General features: G+C 37.5%; 1 protein-coding gene across 2 annotated transcripts in view; it reads right to left on the bottom strand.

Annotated features, from left to right (window-relative positions):
* Window positions 1-22,778, bottom strand: part of GIPC2 (GIPC PDZ domain containing family, member 2) — a 113,768-nt gene that overhangs the window by 62,636 nt on the left and 28,354 nt on the right. For both annotated transcript variants that reach the window (XM_011997378.1, XM_011997377.1), the window contains exons 2-3: window positions 15,403-15,588; window positions 1,330-1,510 (exon numbers count right to left, since the gene is read on the bottom strand). In XM_011997378.1, coding sequence (XP_011852768.1) covers window positions 1,330-1,510; window positions 15,403-15,588 — 367 coding nt within the window. The remainder of the gene's footprint in view (window positions 1-1,329; window positions 1,511-15,402; window positions 15,589-22,778) is intronic.

The raw sequence follows: 22,778 nt of genomic DNA, 5'->3' as shown, positions 1-22,778 counted from the left end.
TAAATAGTAGAGATAAATACAGAAAAAAATAGATTTCTTGAGTTGTACTAATAGAATGGCTTTGATTTACAAAGAGTCTAAATCAAATAAGAATATTTATCCTGAACCATCTACACCCTGTCAATTTATTTCACCATGCTATCTGGGGAGTCAGGTTACCAAATGAAGCCATCTTGAAAGGAGTTACTGGATAGAAACCTGAGTGCTGCTTTCCTTCCTCTGTGAGAAGTGAGCTCAGATGCTGCAAGGCACCAGGCAGAATCACAGCATCTACAGAGGTAGTTCCTGGAGTGCTCCCTCCAGGAGGTACTGGTAAGGCATCTTTTTCTTACACCTTCTGGAAAACTGTCTCCCACAGGTCATATAACCTACACTTGTATTTCTGTTAAATGGTGCAGAATCATGTAGAAGCAGAGAAAAAATTCTAACTCCATATACCTAGGACCTGTCACTTACTTGCTGAGAGAGAGAAAACGTAATTCCCCAGATCCACTGCATTCTTCCATTATTTCCAATAACTGCCCTGAGAAAATGGCATTAGAGACAAACTAAAAGGAATATTTATGTTCTGTGAACAAAGGAAAGAACATAGTGTGCATGGGGTCATGATGAGTAAGAGCAAGCCTGAGATGATTCTGCTAAAGATATTTTAACACTGATGAATGCTAGGCCTTGGTTTGGCTTATTAAAATAGTTCTGGGTGGTAAGAGAGAAGCTGGCACATTTTTCTGTAGATGAGATAGCCTTGGGTGATTGAACAACAGTTGGAATACAGCTGCCATGGCTAAAACCAAGCAAGTACAGATGTCACCCCAAAGTGGAAATAATTTCATACCATCCCACGCTGCCAAATTCAAATGCCAATGGAGGAAAGATATTGGGGAAGGAGGTCTTTTAAATGGAACAGATAACTATTTTAAATACCATTCTGTATATAACTACAATTTTTGCTGCTGAGATCCATGAGCAACAGTTATTACGGTTTAAAGAGCTCAGTCAAAAATCTCACTGCTCAGCAAAATGAAAACAATACAATGTGTTATTCTCAGAGATAGGAACAACCACATCAAATTCAGTCACTAGACATTAGACTTTGTAATTTCAAATGTTTGGAAAATGTCCTTTTACAAGGCAATAATTTTCTTTTTTCTTCCTTCAATAGTTGTCTTTCTTATAAGTAGTGCTACCATTTTCTACGTTTTTAACTGATATGTTAGATAAGAAGACACTAAAAGCACAAAGCACCATATCACAGTACTCATTTCCCTTAGAAAGAAAAATCAGGGAAAGGGAACATTTCACACACCCGCCCACCGACCCCTGACTTACCAAATGCCTTCTTAGGTTCTATTAAATTCATGGTGAAGAGTTCCTCTTTTTTTAATTCCTTTAACTTCTTAGCAACATCATAGTGACGCCACCCAACAATATTTTCTCCGTTTATGGATTCAATATGATCCCCAACACAGATTGTTTTAATTGAGTCAATAACACCACCATCTTTAATTCTCTGAAAGAAAATTAATGATAACATAATATAAAATAGAACTGTGTAATGAATGCACCAATCTCATCTGATCTTGGAAGCTAAGCAGGTTCGGGCCTGGTTAGTACTTGGATAGGAGACAATAACAGGTGCTATAGGTTTAAAAACAAAATAAAGCTGTGTAACAGTACTTTTTATGCTTTTAAGACATATATACAATGTATTGACAACAATGCAGTCTGATGCTCAGTTAGAGAGGGAAGACTGAGCAACCAAGAACCACTATCTTACCTCCAACCATTCTTCGTCTTCCTTATCATTCGGAATTCAGCTCACTCACAGTTACCACCTCCTCTAGGAAGCTTTTCCTGACATTCCCCAACCCACTCCCCCAAGAATGGGTAAGGTGCCACTCTTATGTTTCTACAATACGTTTTGCTGTATATGCTGAACTCTAAACTAAGCACTTTACATTTGTTATTTCATTTAATTCTAACAACCTTTATGAGATTCTCATGTCACAGGTCAGGAAGATTAAAGCTTCAGAAGAGCAAGTAATTTGCCAGATTCAACATACCACAGTGTGATTGTTCATTTACTTCTCAGTCTCCATTACTAAACTAATATCCTTGAGGACAGAGATGGTCTTATTCACTCTGCATGTCTGTGCCTAGCACAGTATCTGCAAAGTCCCTTCATAAGTGATTACTGAATTATTTCAATTGAGGCCCATAACATAAGAATAGAGCTTGAGCTTTTTCAATTGGCTGCATTTAGTTACAAATGCAAAGACACAAAGAATAATATCATCTTAGCTAAGATGCCTGATACCTAATAAAAGACAAGTATGGTTATCATTTTGGGAGCCAGTAAGGGTGATTTGATGCTATTGTTTCTCATTTATGTATTTTAGATGAAGAGAATCTGGGACCCCAAGGAGAAACTTCAAGTTGGTCTTTCTTTATCTTACTTCTCTATAATACATCCTCAGGGTAGAGTCTCAAAATGGTATCTAGTATTCCCAAGAATTTTTGAAAGGATTTTAGGCACAGGAGCTCCAGAAAACTCTTCCAGAATTGCAGAAAACAGCCCTGCAGAGGATGTACAAGTTCTTCCATGGTGATGAGGAATAGGGCAAAATGAAGGCCATAATCTGTCTCAGAAGTCTCAAATCCTTCATAGGAATGATAGCAACATCAGGAGCAGCTGCTATTGTATACTAAAGGCTGTGTATTCTCCATCCTTGCTAGTTGGAAGTATAACATCTTCTGAATCAGCAGGGTGATTGATCATTGTGTCCAAGAGCTAGGAGAAAACGGATCTCATCTACCTCCAACATCTCCATCATATTGTCATCAGGAACAAGAGTAACTTAGGAAGGTTAAGCATTTTTAACATTTAAATTTCATTATTATAAATCAAAACTCACAATAGATTTCTTTTTTACCCCAAATTTTAAGAATATTGCTATGTTCATTCATTCTAACAGTGACTGTTAACATGCTATATGCAAATGTCACAATAACGCCAACTTTAACAGAGCCCACTCTCATTACAAATAGTTAGGCAAGGAAACCACAAGTTTCATAGTCTACCTGACATTGTTTTATTAGAAACCCATATTAAACTTATATCGCTAACAGAAACAATGGGAACCACCCATTACAACTAGAGTTTTTAAACTGTCACAGAAAAATAAATGAAATTGAAGAAGACTAAAGTCTAAAGAAGAAAAAACTATTAAATACTGTTCCACAATTCGTAATTCATCAAAGAATTTAATAATCGATATTTAACTTTGATTTTTCTTCTTAGCTTTTATTCTAATTTATCTCTTGACATATCTTGAATTTATTTTTTTCTTTGGTCAACTACACCATACAAATTTCAGAGTCTCACCACACGGTATTTTTAGCTTAAGATTTAGAGTTACAATTTTATTTTAAATAAGCATTATATAAAAGTTACAGACTTTGAAGACACATCTGAATCTCACCAGTGAATTAAAGGTCAGAGTAACAGAAATGTACGGTTGCAGAGGCCCATGAGTCGCCTCATCAATCCTAGAGATGCTTCAGCAACCAGAATAGTGCCCAGATAGAGGGAGAGAAAGGCAGTTACCAGAAGTCAGAGCAGGCAGCAGAGTGAGAATCCAGGTAGCAAAAGAAAAGTCACAGCACATGTCACTACCTGAGGCAGCAGATAAGAATCTGGAATGAAGACACAGGAAAATCAATATAGGGAACTTGGAGAAGATGAACCAGATATGGAAGCAAAGTTGAAGACATGGATTATATATTTTATGGGTTACCTGAGCCTTAGCCTCCAAAGTGGGTAGAATAAACAATACGGGAGCAATGATTTGGAGACAAGTTTCTGAAACCTAATGTGCTTTGATAATCATACAATAACTTGACAGAGATTAATAATATTGCCAAAGGTACTAATGAGATGCAAAGGAATAAGAGGGAAAAAAAGAGGCATTAATGCTATACTTTATTTACTGAGTTATTTATACTATTCTCTATAACACTTAGGAACTTTCACCTGTCTTTGGAGCTTGATGCTGCAAAAGGTAGAGAAGATTTATTTATTTATTGGAAGACAGGATTTACGTTATTAAACATAGAGGTTTCCAACCATTTCAGACCATTATTATAATATCTCCCATTATGTTCATCCCATATATTTAGAGAATTCTGCCTTCTCATCACAGATGTCAGCAGAAGTCTAGGGCAGCATACATTCTCCCTAAAGTCTTTTTTTCCCCTTTCAATTCATTTAATTTCAACAATCTGTCAAAAACAGCCAATAAACAAATACTGAATTATATTCTGTTGAGTTTTTTAAAGGCTCTAGACTACAAAAACATCTCGTGTGTCTCCCACCCTGAGCACCCTGCTACTTTTCCATATACCACATGCCACCCATAGACACAAAGCCAGGGGATGAAGCTGACATGGTCTACTTGGAGCCAGTAGACAGGAGGGCGTTGAGTCCTGATGAAGCACTTAGGGACAAAATGTAGTTCATTGTGGGGTTGAAATTCTTCAATATGAAGAAGAAGCAACAATGACCAAGACCAGGAACAGAGTGTTGTTATAGAAGATGGAAAATGTTGTAGCTTCAGAATCAGCAACTTCATTCTTTCTTCCACAAGATTCTTACATCTTTCTCTTTCCGAGACATCTTTCTATTATCAGCTTCAGAAAGTTTTCGAATCACTGCATCCTCCCTCTGCTGTGCTACTTTGTGCTTGAGAACAAATTTCACATTCTTGTATGCAAAGGCTACCAAATATGTACTTTCTAGGGTCATCACACTATGGAAAACAGCAGACTGAATAAGATCCATATGCCATATTCTCCAGTATAGCCAGATGGGGATGGCAGACACGACGAAAGCATTCCTGAAAAAGATCGCAAAGGACTTGGCAGAGAGGTTGCCACTGAAATCCTGCAGGAGCAGGTCCTCCTCGGATGACTGTTTGGAGCTGCCTTTGGGAGCTATAGCGGAAAGGGAGGTGAGAACAGGGAAGGTAGAGCTAGCGGCCAAGCCAGGCAAAGGCCCTTGGCTCCGCCCCTGCGGCCGCCTTATCTGATCCACTCTCCCTAAAACCTTAAGCACCAGACTCTGAGCTGCAAGTCCAGTCGCTATGATCAGCAACTCTGAGATTTGTGTTGCTGATCCTTCCAACACTGTCCTCAAACCTCGCTCATAATAATAAGCTAACAGTCATACAGTTGTAAATAGTTATCTCATTCAGTCCTCACAATAAGCCTAGGAAAAGGATATTTATCATTCCATTTAAGGAATGAGGAATTTAAGCCACAATAATTACATGGCTTGCCCAAGATAACACAGCTAATTAGGTCTCAAACAGAGATGACATAATTTTTTAAATTAAAAATGTCTTTAAAAAAGGTATAGAACCCAAGTTCTTCTGACCTAAAGTACAAAGTTTTGGGTTATAAATGTCCAAAATGATCTATCACCTTTGAACTCTGAATTTTTTTTTTGACAGCCTTATTTTTTCCATTTTCCATCTCCTTATTTCTACTAAAGCTGTTTTTCATCAACACCTCATCATGGTCTCCAGATCTCAAACATCTGTTTTCACAAATCATCAAGTCTATTCTGGCTTTACAGATCTCTGCTTGGATCCTAGCTTCCATCCTATAATCCTCTGCCCCCTTGACTTCCTACATTTCCAGTCTTGCTGATTCTTCGTTTGGGCAAATGAAAAAGTAAAATGTTAGAAAGATGTAAGTATCATATTTCTCAAAATGATCACTCTAAAATGTGGTTGTACTAAAGCAAAAGTATGGCAAATCATAAAGGTCTGTAAGAGATATCCTGAGAATGACAGTTTTGTGGTTAGTCAAACTATCTCAATTTAAAACAAAGTCAGGTGGGTTTTTAAAAATCAATTTAGCTCATTTCTTAATTGCATGTTATAAATCCTTATTTTTATTTTAAATTTGAAAATACAAGTCTCAGCCGGGCGCAGTGGCTCATGCTTGTAATCCCAGCATTTTGGGAGGCCGAGGCAGGCAGATCATCTGAAGTCAGGAGTTCAAGACCAGCCTGGCCAACATGGTGAAACCCTGTCTCTACTAAAAATGCAAAAATTACCCAGGCGTGGTGGCACATTCCTATAATCCCAGCTACTCGGGAGGCTGAGGCAGGAGAATCGCTTGAACCGAGGAGGCAGTGAGCCAAGATCACACCACTGCACTCCAGCCTGGGTGACAGAGCAAGACTCTGTCTCAATAAATAAGTTAATTAATTAATTAATTAAAGTACAAATCTCTTCTCTTAAACCAGGTGTCATCAAACTATGGCTCACAGCAGAACTCCAGGGTGGTGTGTACCCTCCACCACGGCCACCACCTGTTTTTATATGGCCCATGATTTATGAATAGTTTTTACCTTTTTGAATGGTTCAGAAAAAAATCAAAAGAAGATTTGTGATGTGAAAATTATAAGAAATTTAAATTACAGTGTCTATGAGTAAGGTCTCAGTGGGAAACATGCATGCTCATTCATCTAAGTATTATCTGTAACTGCTTTTGTGCTACACGGGCTTAGTTGAGTAGTTGCAGCAAAGACCATATGACCCACAAAGCACAAAATATTTACCATCTGCACTTTACAGAAAACATTTTCCAGCTACTGTCTTAACTATACACAGGTTTCATTATATGTATGCTCTTAATTTTCTGATTAAGTTATTTATATACCTTTTGTTCTTGGAAATGTTGAGACTTAGATACTAAAATCATGAACATTTAAGTATGCTGTTTTTTCACCTAAAAAGTTTCATCTGGGCCATGTATGGTGGCTCATCCCTGTAATCCCAGCATTTTGGGAGGCCTAGAGAAAGGGATCACTTGAGCCCTGCTCAACTGAGCAACATGGCAAAACCTTGTCTCTAAAAAAACAAACAAACAAAAAAACCAGTTTCATCTGTGTGAACCATACAGAACTATAAAATGCATTTCTCTGCCATTGATCTTTCCTAATTATGTAATGGTTTATTGTTAGAATGATTATTAAAATATTAGCTATTAATTGTGAATACTGCAGACATTTTAAGCAAGTCATTATATTTATACCCCAAATAATACTATAATGTAGGTGCTAATGTTCCCACTTGAGAGAAGGCTCAGAAAAGTTTAATGCCTTGGCCAATGTTACACAGCTGGTAAATAAGTGATCTAGCTAAGACTGAAAGCAGGCCTATCTGATTCTAAAGTCCATGCCCCTATGCACCACACTGCAACGCCTCTCTCACCATGGAATGCCCACCCTCATTTGAATACCTACCACACTGTCCTACTCTGACTTTAACCTACTCTTATTTCCAGCCAAGTTAAAAACATATCAAGTGCTCACTTCAGCAGCACATACATTACAATTATAATCACACAGCATGGTCTCTGCACATGGTGATACGCAAACTCATGAAACATTCCATTTTGCTTATCTTGGCAAAAAGAAATACAGGAAGGATAAAACAGAAATTAATAAAATGGGTTATCTCTAAGGAGTGTGGAAAAGTAATGAGATAGAAGAGTTAGGAGAAGGAGTGACACATCTCTGAATGAATTTTTAAATATAGTTTGATTTTTTTTTTAAGAGACAGTGTCTTGCTCTGTTTTCCAGGCTGGAGAGTGGTGGCACGATCATTGCTCACTGCAACCTTGATTTCCCCAGGCTCAAGCAATTTTCCCACCTCAGCCTCATGAGTAGCTGGGACTATAGGTGCATGCCACCATACGCAGCTAATTTTTTCCATTTGCTGTAGAGACAGCGTCTCACTATGTTGGGGTCAAGGGACTTTCTATTTGTTGTAGAGACAGGGTCTCACTATGACTGGGGTCAAGTAGACCCCAGTGTCTGTTGTTTCCTCCTTTGTGTTCATAAGTTCTCATCATTTAGCTCCCACTTATAAGTGAGAACATGCAGTATTTGGTTTTCTCTTCCTTCCTGCATTAGTTTGCTGAAGATAATAGTCTCCAGCTCCATTCACGTTCCCACAAAAGACATGATCTCATTCTTTTTTATGCTGCATAGTATTCCATGGTGTATACGTACCACGTTTTCTTTATCCAATCTGCTATTGATTGGCATTTAGGTTGATTTCATGTCATTGCTATCATGAACAGTGCTGCAATAAACATACACATGTATGTGTCTTTATGGCAGAATGCTTTCTAATCCTCTGGGTATACACCCAGTAATGAGATTGCTGAGTCAAACGGTAGTTCTGCTTTTAACTCTCTGAGGAATTGCCATACTGTTTTCTACAATGGCTGAACTAATCTACATTCACACCAAGAGTGTATGGTGGGTGGTTCCCTTTTCTCCGCAACCTCACCAACATCTTATTTTTTTACTTTTTAATAATAGCCATTCTGACTGGTGTGAGATGGTATCTCATTGTGGTTTTGATTTGCATTTCTCTAACGATTAGTGAGGTTAAGCTTTTTTTTTTTAATATGATTGTTGGCCACATGTGTGTCTGCTTTTGAAAAGTGCCTGTTCATGTCCATTGTCCACTTTTTAATGGAGTTGTCTTTTTTTTCTGGTAACTTTCCTTATAGATGCTGGATATTAGACCTTTATCAGATACACAGTTTGCAAATATTTTCTCCTATTCTGTAGGTTGTCTGTTTTCTCTGTTGATAGTTTCTCTTGCTGTGCAGAAGCTCCTAAGTTTAATTAGATCCCATTTGTCAATATGTGCTTCTATTCTGATAGCATTGGTGTCTTTGTCATGAAATCTTTGCTCATTCCGATGTTCAGAATGATATTGCCTGTGTTGTCTTCCAGAGTTTTTATAGTTTTGAATTTTACATTTAAGTCTTTAATTCTTCTTAATTATTATATATGGTGTAAGGAGGGGTCCAGCTTCAGTCTTCTGCATACGGCTAGCCAGCATCATTTATTAGCTGCATATGGCTATCCCAGCATCATTAAATAGGGAGTCTTCCCCATTGCTTGTTTTTGTCAGCTTTCGTTAAAGATCAGGTGGTTGTAGCTGTGCAGCCTTATTTCTGGCCTCCCCACGCTGTTCCATTGCTCTATGTGCCTGTTTTTGTACCAATACCATGCTGTTTAGTTACTGCAGCCCTGTAGTACAGTTTGAAGTCGGGCAATATGATGCCTCCAGCTTTGTTCTTTTCGCTTAGGATTATCTTGGCTATTCAGTCTTTTTTGTTGGTGTTATTCCATATGAATTTTAAAATAATTTTTTATAGTTCTATGAAGAATGTCATCAGTAATTTGATAGGAATAGCATTGAATCTGTAAATTGATTTAGGTAGTATGGCCATTTTAATGATATTGACTCTTCCTATCCACAAGCACAAGATATTTTTCCATGTGTTTTTCTCTTCTCTGATTTCTCTGAGCACTGTACCAGCTAATACAAAACATACTTACACACAGACCAGTGTTACTATAAAGCAATCACACAAAGAAGCCAACATAATAACCAGCTAATAAAACACAGATAGGATCAAATCCACACATATCAATACTAACTTTGAATGTAAACAGGCTAAATGTCACACTTAAAAGGCACAGAGTGGCAAGCTGGGTAATTGTATGCTGTCTTCAAGAGACCCATCTCACACAAAATAACATCCAAGATTCAAAATAAAGGGATGGAGAAAAAAATGTACCAAGCAAATGGAAAACAGAAAAAAGCAGGGGTTGCAATCCTAACCCTGTTTTGTTTCAGACAAAACAGACTTCAAAACAACAAAAATCAAAAGAGACAGAGAAGGGCATTATATAATGGTAAAAGGGTTCAATTTGACAAGACAACCTAACTATCCTAAATATATATGCACCCAACACAGGAGCACCCAGATTCATAAAGCAAGTTCTTAAAGACCTACAAAGAGACATAGACTCCCACAGAACAATAGTGGGAGACTTTAACACTCTACTGACAGTAGTAGACAGATCATTGAGGTAGAAAATTAAGAAAGATATTAAGGACCTGAACTCAACATTGGACCAAATGGATCTGAAGGACCTCTACAGAACTCTCCACCCCAAAACAACAGACTATACATTCTAGTCATCACCACATGCCATATACTCTAAAATTGACCACATATTATAACTGGACATAAAACACTCCTCAGCAAATGCAAAAGAACTGAAATCATACCAAACATCCTCTTGAACCACAGTGCAATAAAAATACAAGTCAAGAAAATTGCTAAAACCCATGCAATTACATGGAAATTAAACAACATGCTCCTGAATGACTTTTGGGTAAATAGTGAAATTAAGTCAGAAATCAAGAAGTTATTTGAAACTAATGAGAACAAAGATACAACATACCAGAATCTCTGGGACACTGATAAGGCAGTTTTAAGAGGGAAACTTATAGCACTATACTGCCCACATTAAAAAAGTTAGAAAGATCTCAAATTAACTGCCTGACATCACAACTAAGAGACCTAGAGAACCAAAAACAAATCAACTCCAAAGTTAGCAGAAGACAAGAAATAACAAAAACCAGAGCTGAACTGAACAAGACAAAAAAAAAAATCAAAAGATCAATGGATCCAGGAGTTGGTTTTATGAAAAAAAAAGATAGGCCACTAGCTAGACTAATAAAGAAGAAAAGAGAGAGCTAAATAAACACAATTAGAAATGATGAAGAAAACATAACCACTGACCCCACAGAAATAAAAATAACCATCAGAAACTACTATAAACACCACTATGCACACAAACTAGAAAACTAGAAGCGATGAATAAATTCCTGGACACATAGACTCTCCCAAGACTGAACCAGGAAGAAACTGATTTCCTGAACAGACCAATAATGAAATTGAATCAGTAATAAATAACCTACCAACCAAAAAAAAGCCTAGAAGCTGATGGATTCACAACTGAATTCTACCAAATATACAAAGAAAAGCTGGTGCCCTTCCTACAGAAACTATTGAGGAGGAGGGACTCCTCCCCAACTCATTCTATGAAGCCACCATCACCCTGATATGAAAACCTGGCAGAGACACAACAAAAAAAGAAAACTTCAGGCCAATATCCTTGCTGAACATTGATGCAAACATCCTCAACAAAATATTTGCAAATCAAATCCAGCAGCACATCAAAAAGCTAATCCAGCATGATTAGGTAGCCTTCATCCCCAGGATGCAAGATTGGTTCAACGTAATCATATCAATAAATATGCTTCATCACATAAACAGAACTAAAGACAAAAACAACATTATTATCTCAATAGATGCAGAAAAGACTTTTGATAAAATTCAACACCCTTTCATGTGAAAAACTCCCATCAAACTAGGTATCAAAGTAACATACATCAAAATAATAAGACCAATCTATGACAAACCCACAGCCAACATTATACTGAATGGAAAAAAGCCAGAAGCATTTCTCTTGAAAACCAGCACAAGACAAGGATGTTCTCTCTCACCACTCCTACCTAACATAGTATTGGAAGTCCTAGCCAGAGCAATCAGGCAGAAGAAAGCAATAAAGGCCACCCAAATAGGGAAAGAGGAAGTCAAACTATCTCTGTTTGCAGATGACATGATTCTATATCTGGAAAACCCAATAGTCTTGACCTAAAAGCTCCTTCAGCTGATAAACAACTTCAGCAAAGTTTCAAGATACAAAATCAAGATACAAAAATCCCTACTAGCATTCCTATACACCAACAGCAAAGCCAAGCACCAAATCGAAAGACAATCTCATTCACAATTGTCACAAAAAAAATAAAATACCTAGGAATACAGCTAACCAGGAAGGTGAAAGATCTCTACAATGAGTAAATATTTTAATGACTTTGAAAATAAAAATTTTGATGGAGAAGCTAAGAAATAACCCTGTGGGGCAGGATGACAATTAGAGGCATCATTACAAGTTCTTTTCTTTTTTTTTTTTTTTTTGAGACATAGTCTCCCCCTGTTGCCCAGGCTGGAGTGCAGTGACACGATCTCGGCTCACTGCAACCACCACCTCCCAGGCTCAAATGACTCTCCTGTCTTGGCCTCCCAAGTAGCTGGAATTACAGGTGTGCACCACATCTAGCTAATTTTTGCATTTTTAGTAGAGATGGAGTTTCACCATGATGGCCAGGTTGGTCTTGAACTTCTGGCCTCAAGTTATCCACCTACCTCAGCCTCCCAAAGTGGTGGGATTACAGGTGTGAGCCACCATGCCTGGCCCAATTCATAACTTCTAATAAACACGTTCTCTAATTCTACCACTGAAAGGATCTAGAAATAATGCACTCCAGTAGCAATGTCTGAGCATGGCTAACACTGGAACTTGACTTCAATGTATGAGCATAGCTAACACCAGAACTTGACTATCAATCTCTAGTAAAAATCAGAGCTTCTAAGAGAAATAGTTGATTCTAGGCCTGGGGAAAAGGAGATACAAGAACATCTTGTTGTGTTCTAGAAAGTAAGAACCTACTCAATAAAATGACAGGAGCCATGTCAAAAGGACATGGGGGCCCACTTACAGGGGTTCCTGTAGGCCAAGTCTCAGGAAATTTGAGCATCAATATAATGGAAAATAATAGACTATAACCCATTGAGTAAAATATAAAGTCATGTACCCATGTTGACAATAAATAAGGGCAGCTTTTTCCCTATCATAAAATGCTTTCAGAGAAACATATAAGGAGTGATGGAATTATAAAAATCATCATTTTTTCCACCATTATAGGAAAAATTAATTTAGGCAAGACTCATCAACAGATACTAAATTTGTGCCATGCAAGTAAGGAAACAGGATATTTTCATGATATCAAAGCATCTCTCCACAATTACTTATCATAAAGGAAAATAATTTTGTAGTGAAAAAGACTGGTGGACACTACCTCAGACAAGTGACAAAAATTAACGTCACAAACAATGAGACAAACCAGTATCACGTACCTACTGATGTGCTGCACTGAGAAGGACACAGCATCACTTACGTAATTTTCCTGCCAAAAATGCATAATCTATTTATCAACATGAGGAAACATCAGAAAAACCCAAATTCAAGGACATCCTATAAAAGGTTGAGGAACTATTCTAGATTAAGGAAGACTAAAAAGACATAAATGAAATACATGATCCTAAATTGGACCTGTATGAGGGGAAAATAATGAACACAATTAGGACAACTGATAAGCCTACAATGTGAACTATAGATTAGTTTAAAAGTATTATATCAATATCAGACTGTATGAATTTCATTACTGTACTGTAGTTATATATAAGAGAACATCCTTGTTCTTAGTAATTACACTCTGAAGTACTAAGGGGTAAAGAGTACATATGTGTGTGTGTATAAGACAGAACAAAAAACTCAAACGTGGCAAATGGTAAAAATTGGAGATTTGGATAAATGATGTATGAGAGTTCTTTGTATTATTATTGCAATCTTTACATAAGTTTGAAATTATCCTCTCCCAATTTTTAAAAAATTTCATCAACCATATGTACAGTGTAATATGCATCTCTCTTCTAAGTTGAACAATATGTTGGCAGTTTAGATTATGCCTTGCTTTCTCCTTTGCTAACATGTCCTATGTCTCCACAGGGTTAGTGACTAGTACTCTGAGGCAAGCACATGTTTGACAAAGCATTTTTTAAAAAAATAGAAAGACAAGCTCTGAATGTCAGAGGCGAAGATTTTAAAAATCCACACATGTTTGTGAAACTTCCAAGCCCTTCTCTGCTGCCTGTGCCTCATGTCCTGAGCTTCCCTTGGATAATCCCATATGACTTTCCCAGTCACAGATTTTCCATTTGGTCACTCACACAACCTTCAGCACAGTCATATCTTTTGTAGAGCTAAAAATAGCCATTCTATCAAGTGGGAAGCGAAAGTCCCATTTACAGTCAGTTAAGATAACTTCCCTAAGATTATTTAATGGTGATAATGCATCAGCAAATCAAGATTTGGACAAAATAAAGGCATAAAATATTCCCTGTTGCATGAAGTCTATCATAAATTATTAGTTGAGTGAGTAGAAGTGCCAGCTCTGAAGTCAGACCTCATAGATCCAAATCCTGAATTTGTCCAGCTCTTTAACTTTGGGCAAGCTACTTAACCTTCCTGATCCTGTTTCCACATCTGTAAAACAGGGTTGGAAATAGTACCTATCCATGGATCTCATAGGCATCTTTTTGAGCAAAAGAAGCCAAAAATAGTACAGTATATATGATTATATGAAGTTCATGGCAATAGATGCCAGAATAATGGCTGCTTTGCAGAGAAAGATTATTGACTGGGAAGGGGCACAAATGAGCCTTCTGGGTGGCAGAAATGCAATTTATCCTGATTTGGGTGATGGTTAAACAGGGGTGAGTATGTAAACATTCATTAAGCTGTACATTAAAAATGTCTTATACTGCAACAAAAAAAATACAAAGAAAAACATTACACCAACCAAACAGAATTGTGAGAATTAAGTGAGAAATTGTATGCAAAGTGCCTAGTACATGCATTCAACATAAGTCCGTTATTATTATAATTATTACAATAATAGCATTGTCATTTTTAAGAGATGAGCTTACTTTTCTCCTCAGTTCTTATTTTCACACCATTTCAAACTTTTCTCTTGCCTTTGAAGCTCTGTGTTGCTCTCTTTGTATTTGAATAAAGAAATTACAGTTGGCCCTCAGTATCCATGGGGGATTGATTCCAGGACCCATCATCAATACCAAAATTCCACTGATGTTCAAGTCCCTGGTATAAAATAGTGTAGTCTTTGCATATAGCCTATCCACATCCTTCTATATACTTTAAGTCATCTCTAGATTATAATACCTAACACGATGGCAATGCTGTGTAAACAGTTGTACCGTATTGTTCAGGAAATAATGACAAGAAAAAAGGCTACACATGTTCGGTACAGATGCCATGTTTTCCAACTATCTTCAATCTGTGGTTGGTTGAATCCAGTAATACAGAACCTACAGATACAGAGATCCAACTTTACATACTTCCTAAAATTTTGAACAGCACTTTTAAAGAAGTGAATAAGGCAGTCAAAAGTATGAACAGCTGGAAATAACACTAATTCAATGGAAATAAGCCTGAAATTCATCAGATGTTAAAACCTACAGACATGGAAAAGCTTACATGGATAATAAGTAGGCACCAGGGTTAGACTTTCCTTTCAGTTAGTTCCAAATTCTAGGAGAAGTTTAAACTAAAGGGAAGAAATTAAGAAAACAGTAAACACAAACTGATGTCTGAACATTTTTCAAATGAAAGTGAAACATTACTAATTCATGCATTCTTGCTGAGCTGGCTCTCACTCTGAAGATCATTTCTAACTTTCTTTGGCCTGGTAGATTTTCTTAAATGTTATCCTCAATTAGGTTACACTGTGATTTTTTAAAACTTACCTTTATAAAAGCATAGCCAACACCATTATCTGTAATGGTGACACCAAGTGAATCCTCAGATTTACACACATTCACTTCTTTTTTGATTCCTTTCACATGGGCAAATATGAAATCTTCTAGTCCTAGTTGTCCTCCTAGGAGTCTTTCCATGTCAATTCTAGGTGTGTTTAAAGTGCAATATAAGATCTGCAAAGAAAAACAAAATGTCAGGTCCATTTCCACTTGGAATACATCTGACTGTTAATTTATTTATAAATATTTATTGACTGGAATACTCCTCAATTTACAATGTAAAGAGTTACATCATAAAATGTGCTTTTATGTTGGCTAGAGAGATTCTGGGACACAGTTTCAGACAGTAGCATTAGGTAACATGTATTGAGGGTTTCCTGTAGGCCAGGCTTCACGCTAGACAATTTATATCCCATTATCTCACTTAATCTTTACAGTAACTTTATAAAGTTCATTAGTATCACCATATTACAAATGAGGAAACTGAAGCCTGGTAAAAATAAGTAATTTGCCTAAGGTCACACAGTCAGTACTTGTCAGAGCCAAGGATTTGAGTTCAGGTCCCACCAATTTCAAAGTGGTTTATGCCAAGGGACCTGACATTTTACAAGCTGAAATCAAAGGTTATAGTCCCAAAGGTCTGTATCATGCACACACTACAATGAAAATATAGGCAAGCCTATATTTGAAAGTTGGTAAATACATTTTTTAAATATAGACAAATTTATTTATCTTGCATTATAGTGACTAAAAAAAAGCAATTTAATTAGTGAATGAGGTGTTAAAATCAGGTTTTTTTTTTTTTAACTAAAATGAACTTTAAAGACTATTAACCCAAACCCTTAATTTACAAAAAGGGGGATGGGGGTCATGGAATTGAGGTCTGGAGATTTTAAAACCACTTGTACCAATTCGTGTGACGGCAAAAAGAGAGCAAAAAAGAAACCAAATGGTAAAAAGTTGTGTGGGGATTTCAAAGGGGCTTTTTATGTACAGCAAGTCTTTCTTTGACCTCATTTTCCTTCAAAAATATGACTCATTTGACTAAAATGTGCAGGGCTACTCAAGTTTGTCAGCCATAATCTGGGTAACTTGTGGGGCCCAAATTACAGAAGAGAAGCAGGGTTGAAAAGATACCATCGGTTAAGAAGCTAAGTTCAACAAACATGCATTGAGTAGCTTCTATTTAACAAGCCAGAAAAGGGCATTTTAATATGGCTGTTTCATGCCAAAATGACTAAATGAAATTTATCAGGTAATGTCCACCATAGACATTGCAAGCCTCTTCCTCCATCCCGGGTCCTGACCTCAGGCCTCACTCTCAACCCTCTCCCAGTATCCTGGAGTTTCACACCAGTCCCAGTTCCTACCAGAACCTTGATTGAGCCTTAACACATCCATAATCTGCATCCCGCTCAGAAATAGGGTGCACTTACTACTTACTGAATGGCTTTTTAGGCCATGTCAAAATGTGTCTGAATCAGAAGAGCTTCATAAAATAAAGCTCTCCCTGCTATACAATCAAAGGTTAAGAATGTTCAGCCAAGCTCAGAGCAAATCCCAGAGGTGTGTTAAAGGAGCTAGTGATGAGGACAAAAAAAAAGGGCCACTGGCTACAAAATAGTGAATGCCTACAGGGAACAACTATGGCCCATACCTTGTCCTCTTTTCATCCCAGTCTTTGGTAAGTCTTCAATTTAACCCTTTATGTTCCCGGCAAGTGCAAAATACATTCAGCTTTGTGAATAATAAGTTTTTGCACATATTCTCTAATGTAAAAATGATATTGTTTTCAGGGGGAAAAAGTCAGTTAAGTCAAGAATGGTGCATATTTCTGATCCTGACTGTAAAATCAATGGCATATTAGTTTGCTGACAAAAATCACTGTGAATGGGTAGAGGGGAAAGGGAGTATGTGTAGAAAACAGCTTTTCTGACTCTCCTTCACAAAATGATGGGAAGTAAGTAGAAGAAACAACGTTTTTCTCCTTCTCCGTTTTTTTTTTTTTTTTTTTTGGTACTCATAGTGGGTCCCAAACACCACCAGTATAAAAGCAATTTACCCATTAGCTAGGAAAAAAAAAAAAAAACATTAAAATACAATGATGGTATAACAGGATAGAGAAAAACAAAAAGGAAAAAAAGGAAATCTCACACAAACTGAACTTCTAATGACCAAGCCTCTTCCTTTGCTTCCTTTCTTTCAACTTTTTACATGCTTCACTACAGAGCAAACATTAGATTTCCTGCAGGTAGAAGAACCCTTTTTCCATCGTGCTTCCTCCTGTGCAGAATAACATTCCATTCTAGACAGCCAAAAGTTGGCAAGCAGGGCATTAGTTTCTTTTTTCTGGAAGGAATGGAGCCAGCTATATCTTTCAGTAATGGAGCTCCATGGGAAGCTGCTTTGAAAACCTGTAGGAATGTGATAGCCACTGCAAGGTGGAATAAGAGCAGCAGGTAACTAAAGCTCCACAACTTCAGATCAGTTCTTCACAGGAGAATAAGAAGCTATCACAGTATCAATGCACAACTATCAGCAAATATACCTCTAAGTATATGATAAAGGTCTAGAAATTCAAGCATCCTCAAAGATTTTATATTTTGAACTGCAAAATAAGGAAGTGATACACTAGTTTCTAAAGAATGCAAAGTTCCTGCTCATCTGCTCATCAAAAGGCAATGAGCATTTAAATCAAAAGGAACCTCAAGAATCTACTGTGAGCTTTCATACCCTCCCTCATACTCATATGACAGAGAAGAAAACAATAAAATTAACGGTGAAGTGGCCATATTATCAATGATCCTCTAAGAAATATTTGCTTCCAGAATCTAAGTACGCTACACAACAGGCAGTGAAGGGCAGCATTTAACTTTTTTGTGTGTATATATATATATATATTTGTATATATACATAAAACACTCTCTGATGGACAAACTAAACTAAATCAAAAAAGATTTGGAAAGTAAACTCATAACAAGGTATCACAGAACATAAGGAAAAGGACTGATTCAGTAGATGTAATCTTAATGATGTTTTTCACTGTAAAATGAAATCCTTAACACCTTCTGGGGTAATCTGCATTTGTTGCTTTACTGCCATCATTGCCTATTTCCACAACTGATGGAGTACCCATGACTATTTCATTTTCTAGAGCATCACTGCCCAATAGAAATACAATGTAAGCTAAATAATTTTAAATTTTCAAATAGTCACAGCAACAAAAGTAAGAAGTAGCTGAATTAATTTAATTTACAATTATATAACCCAGTATATCCAAAATATTGTCATTTCAACATATAATCAATATAAAAATTATTAAGACAGTTTACATTTTGTTAATTAAGTTTTTAAGATCCAGCATGTATTTACCCTTACATCTCGTCTCAATTTGGAAGAATCAGCTACATTTAAAGTGCTCAGTATCCAAATTCGGCTAGTGGTTACAATATTGGGCAGTTCAGTTTTAGAAAGTCATGTCTTTAGGCTGGGCACAGTGACTCATGCCTGTAATCCCAGGCTTTGGGATTACTTTGGGAGGCTAAGGCGGGCAGATCACCTGAGGTCAGGAGTTCGAGACCAGCCTGGCCAACATGGTGAAAACCCATCTCTAAAAATAAAAAATAAAAAGCAGCCAGGCATGGTGGCAGGTACCTGTAATCTCAGCTACTCAGGAGGCTGAAGCAGGAGAAAGGCGTGAACCCAGGAGGCAGAGGTTGCAGTGAGCTGAGATTGCACCACTGTACCTCAGCCTGGGTGACAGAGCAAGACTCTACTTAAAAAAAAAAACTTTTAATAGGTAGGGATTTTGTCTTATTAGTCTTATTTGTCTTATTGCAGGGGTCCCCAACTCCTAGGCTGCAGACTGGTACCAGCCCTTGGCCTGTTAGGAACCAGGCTACACAGCAGGAGGTGAGTGGTGGGCAGGCAAGCATTACTGACTGAGTTCAGCCTTCTGTCAGATCAGCAGCGGCATTAGACTCTCATAGGAGCATGAACCCTAGTGTGAGCTGCACATGCAAGGGATCTAGATTGCCTGCTTCTTATGATAATCTAATGCCTGATGATCTGAGGTGGAATAGTTTCATCCCGAGACCATCCCACTTGCCCCAATACATGGAAAAACTGTCTTCCATAAAACCAGTCCCTGGTGCATAAAGATTGGGGACTGCATGCTTATCACTCTGCCTTATCTATATGGAAGACAGACTAATTAAAGGAGAAAGCTATTGCCCTTTAAGGCCAGAAGATGGAGGGCCCTGAATTGTCATTATTGTGCTAGACATCAACATCTTTGGTATCTATTCCCTTTTCCCCTAATTTTCCTTGGGAAACTTCTCTTCCCCATTTTAAGCCATATGGTGGCTTAAGTGGGAGTGACCACATCCTCAGGTTTAAATTGCTTAATGACTACCAATGTAGGCCAAGAAAATCCAAGAATGAACTTATTGGGGGTTTGGGGAAAGAATCCTCTTCTCTTTTCCATAGAAGCTACCAAATGGTGGTTCTCTCTCCCTCACTTTTTCTAAATTATATGAAGTCTAAAATGACTGCAGTTATCACTGCAAACATTAGAAGAGTGGTCCTGGCAACAACGCTGACATGAGGAAAGCAGAGCCTCCAGCTCCAGTCTTACTTCAAGAGAGTCAGGGGTGGACACTGGAAATTGTCCACTCTTTGCCCCTCTTAACACAATTCCCAGATGTGTACAGATTGCAAGCACCTTGAAGGAAAATGACTCACATCCCCTGTTCCAGGCATAAAAGTGAACTAGCCTAAGTGGTGGTTTAGGTGTAAGCATGTGGCCCAATGCCAGCCTATAAGACATAGGAGGAAGATGCCCAGGAAGCTCTGGAAAAGATTTTTTCACGCCTAACAAAGAAACACAGAAAGAGATGGTCCCTTTCTTCCTCTGTATGTTGCTTTATCTGTGTGTGGTCTAGGAATTTCTACCACCATCTTCCTGCCAGCTGAGAAAGATACCAAGAATGGCAAAGCAAAAAAATGAAATAAACCTAAGTCCTTGGTGACATCGGTGAGTTGCTCAGTTAACCAATTTGGAGCCCACTCTACCTCTATTATTTATTTTGAGACAGGGTCTCACTCTGTCACCAAGACTGGAACACAGTGGCGTGATCATGGCTTACTGCAGCCTCAACCCCCCCAGGCTCAAGTGATCCTCCTGCCTAAGCCTCCCTAGTAGCTGGGACCACAGGCACACACTACCACACACAGCTAATTTTTTTATTTTTCATAGAGACACGGTCTCATCATGTTGCCCAGGCTGGTCTCAAACTCGTGGGCCTAAGCGATCCTCCTGCTTGGCCTCCCAAAGTGCTGGGATTACAGGCACAAGCCACCATACACAGCTCTCTTTTATGTAAAATAATAAGTCATCTTGTTTTAGCCAGTTTGAGTAAGTAGTTTTCTGTTACTTGCAGCTGAGAACACACTATCTGATACACAGTCCTATCCCAGAATGTTTAGTTACATGAGTCAATAAATTTCACCAAGTCATCCTGGGTTGTGGATTTTCCGTTACTTTCAACTAAAAGGTTCCTAATTGATAGAATCATTATGCCTTGTATCTTTATAATTCTTCATAATTTAAAAGTTCTTTCTGCCTACCATCTCATTTTATCCTTTAAAAAATATCTAAAGTACATGGTGAATTGTGTTTCTTTTAATACACTGAGGTATTATGGCATCCTAATTTCATATTCTATCACCCCTAACCAAAATTTCAGACAATCCCTCCTCCTTACTTCCAGTATCAGTAAAACAAATAAATTGATAGACTAGAACAGTCTCATATTTGTAATGTGTTAAATAGGAAGAAGAGAAAAAGAAATGTAAGAGATGAAAATAATGGATTAAGAGTTAAGAGTTCTGGATCTAGTTCCAATTATCTCAGGGGGTTTAGTTGAGTCATTTGGCCTCCTTGATCCTCATGTAAATTGTGGCATTATTAAAGTTTGGTCTACCTCAAATGGTCATTACAAAAATGACCATTTTTGTAATGTATAGTGTATACTTTTTAAACTAAAAAGCTCTCAGGAGGCTGAAGTGGAAGTATCGTTTAAGGTCAGGAGTTCAAAACCAGCCTGGTCGCCTCAGCAAGACTACATCTCTTAAAATAAAACAAAATAAAAAATTATCTGACACATGCCTGTAGTCGCAACTACTTAGGACTGAGGCAGGAATATTGCTTGAGCCCAAGAGTTCAAGAGTGCAGTGAGCTGTGTGCTATGTGCTACTACACTCTAGCCTGGGTGACAAAGCAAGATCTTACCTCTAAAAAATAAGTAAATCAATAAAAAGGCTCAATTTAAAGGGTTTTATTATTATTCCTGCAATACAGGGCTTTTTGAACAATGATATTTATATTTATGCTTGAAAGCTTCTTAAAGTGCATGAACTTCCCTGAAGTATCAGATTTTGCTCCTTTTTAATATCATAACCAGGATAGACTGCATTTCTCCTCATAAAAAAATTATCCTTCAACTTTTGCTGTGGTTGAAGGATAACTTGCAGACAATTTTCTTGCTGTGCATTTATATTAAATTGCTACTTTCTTCAGTATTTTCAAATTCTTACCACATGGTTATGATTATTCATCATTGAAACTCAATATGGCTAGGAAGATAAAAGTATGAACTATCGCACAGAGCCATTAATATCAATTAATATTGCTTTTTCTCTGGTGGCACCATTATATACTCCACAATGTGCTTTGTGAATAGCATTAAATAAATCATTTGTTATTAGCGTTTCAAAAGATATTCTGGTCCACAAACAGGTTAACAAATCTCTCCCAAAACACATCAAATTCATGTTTAAAACTCCAGGAAGTCCACTTTCAAGTTTCTTTTGTTGAATGCTTTCCTTAAACAGGAACTGAGCTGGCCAAAGATTCTACATGTTCCAAAGATCTCTGAACAAATTATGGGCTTATGCAGCTAGAGTTACATTATTTGTATATGTGATTTTAAACATAAGCAGTATTATTATTTTTATATGACTACCCTCCTACATCTCAATCTACCCCCAAAATTTTGCTTACTTTTTTATACTATATCTCAAATAAACATTATAGAAATATCAGCCAATGTAATTATAGAAAATAAAGAGAAAGTCCGCGTGTGATGGCTCACACCTGAAATCCCAGCACTTTGGGAGGCCAAGACGGGTGGATCATTTGAAGTCAGGAGTTTGAGAACAGCCTGGCCAACATGGTGAAACCCCATCTCTACTAAAAATTTAAAAATTAGCCAAGTGTGGCAGCGTGCACCTGTAGTCTCAGCTACACAGGAGGCTGAAGCAGGAGAACGGCCTGAACCCAGGAGGTGAAGGTTGTAGTGAGC

The sequence above is a fragment of the Mandrillus leucophaeus genome, unplaced genomic scaffold (assembly GCF_000951045.1).
Source record: "Mandrillus leucophaeus isolate KB7577 unplaced genomic scaffold, Mleu.le_1.0 Scaffold539, whole genome shotgun sequence".
Lineage (NCBI taxonomy): Eukaryota > Metazoa > Chordata > Mammalia > Primates > Cercopithecidae > Mandrillus > Mandrillus leucophaeus.
Note: the sequence above shows the minus strand (reverse complement) of the source record. Positions and strands in the feature narration are given on the sequence as shown.